We start from the raw sequence: 11165 nt of genomic DNA, 5'->3' as shown, positions 1-11165 counted from the left end.
GCCGCTCCATCTCGTCCGTGTACGTCATCTCCTTGTTGTTGAGCCAGTGCACCATGAAGTTCATGGACGAGCCCGCCTCAGAGGTGCCCATGCTCGGCACCAGAGGGATATCTGCGGTGGCGACATCCGCGCGGCGTCAGCAGCGTCCGGCGTCAGCACCGACGCCGCGCTCACGCCCGACCGATGCCGGAGCGACAGAGCGCAGCCAACAGAGGGCCAGTCGCCACAATGCGGCGGCATGGGATGCTCCCCAAACAACAAGACAGCAGCACGGGACACGCGCTTCTTCTTTAACGAAAATTGGCTGGTCTAGAATCGGGCTTGTGTCAGGCGTCTTTGGCATACCGCCTGTGAGGTACCACCGGCATAATGCCAAAGACGGTGGCATCAAGACCTTCGTTCATATTTGCCTTTCACAATCACCAAGAAATTTTGGCAATGAGTATTGTACGATCAGGACTTGGTGGGCGGAAGCGAAGGCGGATCAGGACGCAATGTGGGCGGAAGCGAAATTTCAACTAACATGCCAGTGAGGGAACGGTCCGCACGAGACTGCACAAGGCCACGGGTTATCGTCTCCTCTAACTTCACCACGGTGGCATCAAGACCTATGTCCAGCTCAGCACAGCCACGCACAAAACCACATGTTTCCGAGCGACAGCATTGTTTTGGTAGCAAGCCGTATGCGGTATTCTTTGCGTTTGATGCCGACTGGTCTCTCCAACAAGTCCGAACTAACCAAGCGCTGCCGATGACCTGAGCGGCGGCCTGACCCGTGACCTGACTCTGTGCCACTGGCCTGAAACGGCGCTGGTACCGACGCTGGTTTGATCGCGTGCTGCTGGCCTGACCCTAAGTTAACCGCTGGTTCCACTCCTGTTACAGGGCCAACTCAGTCATGCGTCTGACCTGACCACATCCCACGTCCCTGCCCTGTCCTGCCCTGACCCAACCTGACCTAATCTGTCCCGCCCTGCCCTGCCGACCTGATCTAACCTGTTCTGCCCTTATCCCGTCGTGTCGTGGTCGTGTCGTGTCGTGTCGTGTCGTGTCGTGTCGTGTCGTGTCGTGTCATCCGTGCCGTGCCGTGCCCTGATCTGACCAGACGGGCGTGACTGACCTGACTCGGCGTTGATGCTGGCCGCCAGGTGGAAGTGCAGCGTCTGCATGGCGGCCCGCTGGGCGCCGCCGCCGTCGTCGCCGTTCATCGACGACAGCGAGTCGATCAGGCGCCAGTCGGGCGGCTGGCTGGACGACCGGTGCGGTCGCCGCAGGTGGAAACATTGCCTGCACGCAGCGACACCGCCAGGTCAGCGGCTGCCAGCCGCATCCACGCTGCTTAGCCAGGTCAACGAACGCGTCCATATCACGAGCGCCGCTGCGGTGTGGAGAAGTCTCAGAAATTGGTGTTTTACACTGCGACTTGTGGCTTACGAGCACGCATGCTTAAGCACGATGCATTATGAGACATAAGAGATCATTCTGAAATGAGTGATCAAATCATTCAGCCATGGCGCCCTCATCGCTGCCAGGCCCAGTCATGCCACAGGAGCGCATGTACCGCAGCCGGCAGCGGCTCACGATCCGTCCGACTCACCGCATGTGTTTGAACTTGTGCAGCACCTTGTGCTGCTTGTGTTTCCTGGGCAGGTACATGGAGTCGTGCGAGGTAGCCGACAGCCAGCCCATGTCCACCATGCCGTCGTCGGGCACGCGCGTCGTCTCCACCCAGACGCGGCAGATGCTGTCCCGACAGGACGTTACCAGCATGTTGGCCACAGCGCCCCTGTCGGCGGGCGGCGGCGGTCACGCGCCGGCCCGGAGACGCACTCCAACGGTCGCCGGCGACGGAAGGGCAGCGCCGATCACAGAGCCGAACACGGACGCGGCATGGCCGGAAGGCCACCGTCAGACGAACGGACGGGGCGACAGCGTGGCAGGGTGACGGGCGGGTAGGGCGGCCTCCGGCGGAGACGCTGACCAACCGGTACACAGGACACAGCGCACAGGGACACGGCGGCGGCTCGGTTCACAGACCCACGGACGTGTCGGAGGTGGGGTGCTACTGGTGACCGGGACCGGGACTCTCAGTCCTGGACCGGAGCCCCTCCGGACCGGGGGAGGGGGAGGGGAGGCGGACTGGGACCCCGCCGGGCCGGGGGAAGGCGGACCGGGTCCGGACGGCGCCGGGAGCAGGGCGGCGGCGCTCGCTCACCGGTGCATGAACTTGCTGGTGTGACGCCACTGCAGGCCGGTGACTGGCAGCGGGTGCGCCAGGTAGATGAAGTCGTACGTGACGCCGTCCCACTCGGCCCAGCTGGCCCCGTGCCGGTAGGACGGGTGCGCTGCGGCAGGAGGCGTGCCGATCAGCTGCAGGCGGTGGGCCCAGCTGCCGCTGTCAGCTGCCTCCTGCCAGCTGTCTGCTGTCTACAGCGAACCACGCTCGGAAACGTCCCATCTAGCACCACATTGCAAAACTTCCACAGAAGCTCGTACTTTGAGTTCGAGGGCACTCGCGGTCTTTCGTGACCGCGACGCGCAAGCGGTGCTCCATCGCAGCCGGTCTTGGCCCTGGCCTGCCGACCCGCCCGGCCGGCTCGCGGTCTGAGACCAGCCGCCACGCTGCTTACCTTGCTTCTTCTCGTACCAGACCTTGACGATCTGGTCGGCGCTGCCGGCCGTGGCGAAGAGAGAGCCGTCGCGCGAGAATGCCATGAAGTGCACCGGCTCGGCGGTGCGCACGCGCCAGAAGCACTCCCAGACGTGACCGGCCGCGTCCTCGTGCTCCTCGCCCACGGCGAACTTGACGCGGCGCGCCTCGGCTGCGCCGGCAGACGTCTCGTTAGTCGGCCGCGCTGCACACCGCGCGGTGGTCGGTGCGGTCCTCGGACCGCCGCACCACGCAGTCCACCCACCCAGCCGTTGTCTGTACGACGGCAGGCTAACTCTCTGCAGGGCGAGGGCTTTGACAGGACCTAGGCTATCATAACGCAGCCGCTGGAGAAGCCAACATTCGTCTGGCATCCGCATCGTGTTTGATTCTTTTGACGTTTCTTTTGTTATTTAGAGGGTACCGAAAACACGCATCATTGCCTGGGGTGTGAGCGTCCGTCCACATAACGTCACCCCAATTTCCAACCCCATGTTGTGAAAATGTCCATCACAACGCACACGTAAGTTCTCGGCGACCAATACGTACATCAAGCGCGTACAGTACATCCAATGCGCAGCTGCCACCGAGAAACATCGTAAAAGTAAAAAAGATCTGCACGCCGTCTGAATCGCAGGCAACCAGCAAACACTCACGGCTGACAAAGCCGTCCACATGACATGCCCAGCCTGTCGAGGTATGCCCCAACCCGCCCGTCACAGACGGCACAGCGAGAGCCGCGCTTGCGCGGCGGCCTTGGTCCGGGCGCCGACCACTCACCGAGGTCCTCCTCGCGCGCCTTTTTGACCCACATCTGGAGGAAATCGCCGCCGGTCAGCAGGTGCGTGCCGTCCAGGTTCCAGGAGAGGTTGTGGATGGCGCAGTTGGCACGGATCGTGTCCTGCAGCACCCAGCGCGACTTGAGCGGCTGTAACAGAGCGGCGGCCGGCGTCAGACGGCAGACTGGTGGCCGGCCCGGCCCGGCGCGCCGCCAGCCAGCGGCCGCCGCGCCCCTCCAAAGCAAGGGACAAACTCCGCCGGTCGTGCTGACACCACTACCACAAGCCGAGACGGTCGCGACGCAGCAGCAGCGGGGTCTGGTCAGATGGCCTGGGCAGCATACCTCTATCCCTACGACCCCTTTACATGGTCTGGTCAGCAGCATCAGTAGCATGGTTCCACAGGCGGGGTGTGGTCACCTGATCCTGTCAGCGTGGTCTGGTCACGTGGTCCCGTTGCATTATTCCAGTTAGCAGGTTATTGGAGTCCTGCCACATGGTCATCTCAGCGAGGTTCGGTGAGAGTAACTGGTCAACCGCCATCACTGATCGCTGGCGACCGCCAGCGCATGGCCGAATGGCAGACTCTCCGCTGCTGGCACTCGGGCGACGTGGGCACTGGGAGGGGATGGACAGCCTAAGGAGACTCTCTCTGCTGCTGGCACCCGGGCGACGTGAGCACTGGGAGGAGATGGACAGCCTGAGGAGACTCCGCTGCTGGCACCCAGGCGACGTGAGCACTGGGAGGGGATGGACAGCCTAAGGAGACTCTCTGCTGCTGGCACCCGGGCGACGTGAGCACTGGGAGGAGGATGGAACAGCCTGAGGAGACTCCGCTGCTGGCACCCGGGCGACGTGAGCGGAACTGGGAGGGGACGTGACAAGCCCTGAGGAGACCTCCGCGGGCTGGCACACCCGGGCGACGTGAGCACTGGGAGGGGAGGGACAGCCTAACGGAGAACTGTCCGCTGCTGGCCACCCGGGCGAACGTGTAGCACTGGGAGGAGATGGACAGCCTAAGGGAGAACTGCCGCAGCTGGCACCCGGGCGACGTGAGCACTGGGAGGGGATGGACAACCTAAGGATACTCTGCTGCTGGCCAACCCGGGCGGGAAACTGTGATCACTGGGAGGGATGGGACAGCCTGAGGAGACTTCCGCAGCTGCACCCGGGGCGACGTGAGCACTGGGAGGAGATTGGACAGCCTAAGGAGACTCTCTCCGCAGCTGGCACCCAGGCGACGTGAGCACTGGGAGGAGATGGACAGCCTGAGGAGACTCCGCTGCTGGCACCCGGGCGACGTGAGCACTGGGAGGGGATGGACAGCCTGAGGAGACTCCGCAGCTGGCACCCGGGCGACGTGAGCACTGGGAGGGGATGGACAGCCTGAGGAGACTCCGCTGCTGGCACCCAGGCGACGTGAGCACTGGGAGGGGATGGACAGCCTGAGGAGACTCCGCTGCTGGCACCCGGGCGACGTGAGCACTGGGAGGGGATGGACAGCCTAAGGAGACTCTCTCCGCAGCTGGCACCCAGGCGACGTGAGCACTGGGAGGAGATGGACAGCCTGAGGAGACTCCGCTGCTGGCACCCGGGCGACGTGAGCACTGGGAGGGGATGGACAGCCTGAGGAGACTCCGCTGCTGGCACCCAGGCGACTGAGCACTGGGAGGAGATGGACAGCCTGAGAGACTCCGCTGCTGGCACCCAGGCGACGTGAGCACTGGGAGGAGATGGACAGCCTGAGGAGACTCCGCTGCTGGCACCCAGGCGACGTGAGCACTGGGAGGAATGGACAGCCTAAGGAGACTCTCTCCGCTGCTGGCACCCAGGCGACGTGAGCACTGGGAGGAGATGGACAGCCTGAGGAGACTCCGCTGCTGGCACCAGGGCGACGTGAGCACTGGGAGGAGATGGACAGCCTGAGGAGACTCCGCTGCTGGCACCCAGGCGACGTGAGCACTGGGAGGAGATGGACAGCCTGAGGAGACTCCGCTGCTGGCACCAGGCGACGTGAGCACTGGGAGGGGATGGACAGCCTGAAGGAGACTCCGCTGCTGGCACCCAGGCGACGTGAGCACTGGGAGGGGATGGACAGCCTGAGGAGACTCCGCTGCTGGCACCCAGGCGACGTGAGCACTGGGAGGAGATGGGACAGCCTGAGGAGACTCCGCTGCTGGCACCCAGGCGACGTGAGCACTGGGAGGAGATGGACAGCCTGAGGAGACTCCGCTGCTGGCACCCAGGCGACGTGAGCACTGGGAGGGGATGGACAGCCTGAGGAGACTCCGCTGCGGCACCCAGGCGACGTGAGCACTGGGAGGGATGGACAGCCTGAGGAGACTCCGCTGCTGGCACCCAGGCGACGTGAGCACTGGGAGGAGATGGACAGCCTGAGGAGACTCCGCTGCTGGCACCCAGGCGACGTGAGCACTGGGAGGAGATGGACAGCCTAAGGAGACTCTCTCCGCTGCTGGCACCCCGACGTGAGCACTGGGAGGAGATGGACAGCCTGAGGAGACTCCGCTGCTGGCACCCAGGCGACGTGAGCACTGGGAGGATGGACAGCCTGAGAGACTCCGCTGCTGGCACCCAGGCGACGTGAGCACTGGGAGGAGATGGACAGCCTGAGGAGACTCCGCTGCTGGCACCCAGGCGACGTGAGCACTGGGAGATGGACAGCCTAAGGAGACTCTCTCCGCTGCTGGCACCCAGGCGACGTGGCACTGGGAGAGATGGACAGCCTGAGGAGACTCCGCTGCTGGCACCCAGGCGACGTGAGCACTGGGAGGAGATGGACAGCCTGAGGAACTCCGCAGCTGGCACCCGGGCGACGTGAGGCAGCTGGGAGGGGATGGACAGCCTAAGGAGACTCCGCTGCTGGCACCACGGGCGACGTGAGCAATGTGGAGGGGATGGACCACCTGAGGAGACTCCGCACTGGCAAACCCGGGCGACGTGAGCACTGGGAGGGGGATTGACATCCTGAGTAGACTCCCGCTGCTTGGCACCCAGGCGCGACGTGAGCAACGGGAGGGGATGACAGCCTGAGGAGACCTCCGATGCTGGCACCCGGCGAACGTGAGCACTGGGAGGGGAGGACAGCCTGAGGAGACTCCGCAGCCTGGAACCACGGCGACGTGAGCACTGGGGAGGGGATGGACAGCCTGAGGGACTCGTGCTGGCACCCGGGCGACGTGAGCACTGGGAGGGGATGGACAGCCTGAGGAGACTCCGCTGCTGGCACCCGGGCGACGTGAGCACTGGGAGGGGATGGACGGTCGGAGGACGCAGACAGCCAGAGGGACGGCTCCCGGGTCGAGAGACGAACGGGGTGGGGCGTCATCTGCCGCAGATGCGCAGCCCCAGACCGACACCGCTTACACTGCTCGGGCTGTTGGGACTGCGCGACGGCTTCTGCGGCACCGGCGCGAAGATGCAGACCCGGTTGCTGTAGGCGGCGGCCACCTTGCCGCAGTCGGCGCTGCAGTCCACACAGCTGATCTGCACCTGGTCGTAGTTGACGCCCGGGATGATCTGCACCCGGTCGAAGTTCTGGTCCATGATGACCAGGTCACAGCCAGTGGCATACACCTGCAGCACATGAGCAGAGTAGACTGGTCATGAACACCACAGGGGGCAAAGTGAAGTAAATTCAAGGAAGCAAACATGAAGTTCTCACCATATCTCTCAATTTCATATAAGATTGCTAGGATTGTGAAAGCTCATGAAAGCATAGATAAAAGCCATTGGAAATTATACTCCATGCACACATTCCCATGATACAATGTCTGTATGCAAATCAAAATAAAAACATTCATGACTCAACAGCATATGATAAATCATACAAATAGGTAACAAATTATATCTTAACACCATAACACATGTGACACCAAACAAAAATATTACCATACCCTCATCATTGCTCACATTATGAGCATGGCATTTAGCTAAAACCAATGGCTGAAATGCTTGGGTAAGAGCATCACCTATGCAATGCATATAAATCCTTTGGCTGCAAGCATCACAATGAGCCACAACAATGTAGTCAAGAAATGAAAACACAGCAGTGCCCCTACCTCCAACAACTGCTTCAAGTACAGTACCCTGCCCAACTGACATGAGCCCAAGTCTGGCAAGTTTGAGGAGTCATTCATCATATCTCACTACCTGTCTGGTCACATGACAGCAAAAATACAACCATCTCAATGGACGCTGTTATGAATAATGGTACATATCCACTTGCCGTGAATGGGATGCCAAACACTGTGCCAACTGCAAAGCAGTCGGTGCTGGCATTGCAGGCACCAGTCAGAATCTGGTGGCACCGCATCCTGGCAGCCCTGCAGAACCCCGTCTGTGAACAGAACAGTGTGTGCCGGTGGATGCCGGGGTGCCAGACAGGGCCCATGGCTCCACTGGTGATGGCCAGACAGGGCCCATGGCTCCACTGGTGATGGCAGAGAGGGTCCATGGCTCCATGGATGGCAAAGATCACACTATTCTTAATGGTTTAGCCCTTCAAACTACCAGTTGACCTCCAGTACAACAACACTTCCCCAACAACACTCCTCCAACAACACACAACTCTCACCTTGGTCATTAGAAAACAACATACAACTCTAGTGGTACCCAGACTGGTGCTTGGTGCCAGTGTCAGCATGAAGCCCTGCTATAGCCCCATTTCCCTATTTTATAGTCATGTAGTCAACCCCTTGTGAGGTGACCAGGAGGAAATGTGAAGGGTCCAGCCAGGTCCACAGGAATGCATGCTTTCCACATAGCAAGCAAGGCTGTGACTCCTCCTGTGACTCTCACTTTATCCCACCAAATTTACCAAAGTTCATTACAAAAGACAGCCATACAAGGTCATCAAGTTCCCAACTGCACATATGCATCACCCTGGTTGACAGTGAGTCTATTTCAAGTATCTTCAATCTTCACCCTACTATAAAGCAGTTCTCTGTTGGCCACATTCAGCTGCCTGTAGCATTAGCATCATGATGTAACTACCTAGCTGATGACCAAAATTGCTGCAGGTCTTGTATGAGCAGAACCCTTGAATTCCTGATGAGCATCTGTTGTGAACCTGTACTGAATCCATGCATGGTTGTTTGCCCTCTTGTACTGTATATATGCCTGCTGTTATGTACCAGTCCATGAAAAACCCACATACAGGATGCCAGTCATGACATGGGTGACCATGAACTGATATTCATGACTGGACACCTGAGCAACCTCCTGTATTTTATGTTTAAGAAAGTCTGTGAATATTATGAAACAAAGTTTTGAGTCACACTATCTACTTTCAAGACAAGATGAACATGGTACTAAATTTGTACTTGTAATTTGTCTGCTTGTAAGGCACATTAATATTCATACACATCACATGAAATCTTGGCAGGGAATGAAATAACATAATCCCAAGATCTTACAAGCATGCAAAAAGGCTCAAGAGGATGCAGGAGTTAGATCTACACTGGTATTACCAAGACTAAATGGATGACCAATCTTACTAAATGGTGCTTTGCACATGTCCTCTAAAGGGTCAAACAAGTTACCCATCAAGTATAATTGTGCTTTGTTCCACTTAAGCGAAAAATACTTTAACTCCAGCAATGTTGTGTGGGGATGGGGCCCATTCCACCATCTCACTGTTGTTCTAGTCAATGAAATTAACTGAAATCTGATTCACTCCCATTAATTTTCAAAGGAATTGGTTTACCCTTCCTCAGTGAGCATTTCATTTTTGCAAGGTTTACTTTAACTTCACTTGGAGTCAGGTAGTGTGCTTAAGGCTGAGCCAATGAAGCAAACAAAAATACATGCATACCTTACTACATAGCATGCACAGAACTATCATATCTAGTAACACTGGTGAGCAAGTTATATTTGCAACTGATAATCACATAACCCCAATGTGAGGCACTTTTGCCAAAAATGACTACCTATTTGCCCATAGATCGACCTACAAACGCGTAGCAATCTTGGATGGACTCAGACGCGAGTAACGACAGTAGTTTTTATTCCCGTAGCCTGCACCGCCGCTTTTCGCCACTCTCGCACACCTGTTATTCACACATCTCTCCCAGCCATCACTTAATGTCATAACGATTGCTGAACTTCGCTCCCATGTACCTACCTATTCCTCTTTTCTTCTTCCTCTCCCGTTTGCTCCACTGCCCTAAAACATCCCTAACCTAGCCAGCTCCCTCCCCTGCCCCGGCCATGGACGTTTACGAAGAAGAAAACATTGCAGTCAGCTGACCAGTTCGCGATGGGGACGAAGACCGCCCACATTTAGCCCAGATTTGGCCCAGTTCATATTTGGCAGCACAAGGGGAAAGAAAAACTTGCCATGCGGCACCAGTAGCGGTTTAGCAGGGAGGGCAATAGGCAAAGGAGTAGTCGCCACCCTGTTCACCGGCAGCGGAAAACACATTGTTTGCACTTTCAAAATGCTGGGGAGGCCTATCTCTCCAAAGTAAAGGTATTTTAGCTCCCCGTAGATTAACAAAATTCACATCAGGGAGGCCCTCCAACGGTGCTAAAACGATAAATCGAGATCAAGACCCTTTTCCATATCAAGAGCATGGGCAGATCCAGGATTTCGTCAAGGGAGGGGCAGCGCTTCACTGTGGTGGTACCCCCTGGAAATGTGTGCCCCTTGAGAATGAGGGTTTATGGCCCAGATAGTGCCAATGGAGTTTTGAAGTTCGGTGCGTCCCGAAAAGGAAAATACTCGGGACCACTTGTGGTGTTCCTGAGATTTGCTTGTTTTTTTTTTTAATCAAAGGTTATGTGAACAGAAATGAGAATCCTGGTGCCCATTCTCCATGACATTGTGATGAAATTTGGTGCTTCTTCTGCATAAGATTCACATGAGATTGAGACATGGCCCTTTGACCCTCCCTCTGATCAACCTCTGATCACGAGGCCTTTTTTCTAGACCATGGGGCTACCTTTATGAATGATTTCTCATGTTATAGATAAGTAGACCCAATGTGTTATGTTAAAGAGGCCCCTTCGCTGGCTCAGACCTCCGCTGACACAACATAGGAACCGGCACTTGTTTTGGTTAGTTAGACGTGACCCTCTATTTTCATGGGGCCGCATCTTTGGGATAGGAGGCCCCTTTCATGCCTCAGATGGCCCCAATTCCTGATCAGGATGCCTTTTGGAGTAACAGGACCCCTTGGCTTAATTTGGGGTCCCCTTCGTGAATTGGAAGCATCCCGTTCTGAATAAGGAGGCCCGATTGATGCATCAGGTCATTTTCTGGGGCAGGGGATCGTGTTTTAAGAAAGCTGAACAATTTCTGGGTAATCAGAAGACCCTTTCTGAGTAATCAGAAGGCCCTTTCTGGGTAATCAGAGGGCCGTTTCTGGGCAATCAGGCCTTTTTTTGATTACCAGAAGGCTCGTTCTTGGTAATCTGAAGGCCCTTTCTCGCCTTTCAGAAAGCCCCATTGTAATCACAGGAAGGCGGTTCAAAAGCACGGAATTACATTATCACTCTGAGCCAGCAACCAAATTATATCAGCCACACAGAGCCGCAACCCTCGTCCCGGCCCGCTCAACTCCGCTCCCTCTCCCGCACATGCAGCGGCGGGTCGACAACTTCCGGCTATATCACAAGTGTGTTTTACCGCTGGGCATTTACGTTGCGCGAGACCGCTAAACAATTATTGATACACCCACGTTATGACCTCAAACATCATACACATCATCGAAGCA

The 11165-nt window shown here is 57.3% G+C and overlaps 1 protein-coding gene across 1 annotated transcript in view; it reads right to left on the bottom strand.

The window, feature by feature from the left end:
• Positions 1 to 9657, bottom strand: part of LOC119108159 (dmX-like protein 2) — a 59506-nt gene extending 49849 nt beyond the window's left edge. Inside the window, 9 exon segments of the mRNA XM_037231738.1 lie at positions 1 to 111; positions 1121 to 1287; positions 1598 to 1786; positions 2216 to 2345; positions 2631 to 2822; positions 3431 to 3578; positions 6814 to 7023; positions 7676 to 7786; positions 9572 to 9657. The exon segment at positions 1 to 111 is cut by the window's left edge and continues 113 nt beyond it. Of these exon segments, the coding sequence (XP_037087633.1) occupies positions 1 to 111; positions 1121 to 1287; positions 1598 to 1786; positions 2216 to 2345; positions 2631 to 2822; positions 3431 to 3578; positions 6814 to 7023; positions 7676 to 7762 (1234 nt within the window). The 5' untranslated portion in view covers positions 7763 to 7786; positions 9572 to 9657.
• Between the last annotated feature and the right edge of the window lie 1508 nt (positions 9658 to 11165).

Source organism: Pollicipes pollicipes, unplaced genomic scaffold (genome assembly GCF_011947565.3).
Source record: "Pollicipes pollicipes isolate AB1234 unplaced genomic scaffold, Ppol_2.1 Scaffold_6686;HRSCAF=7923_pilon_pilon_pilon, whole genome shotgun sequence".
Lineage (NCBI taxonomy): Eukaryota > Metazoa > Arthropoda > Thecostraca > Pollicipedomorpha > Pollicipedidae > Pollicipes > Pollicipes pollicipes.
Note: the sequence above shows the minus strand (reverse complement) of the source record. Positions and strands in the feature narration are given on the sequence as shown.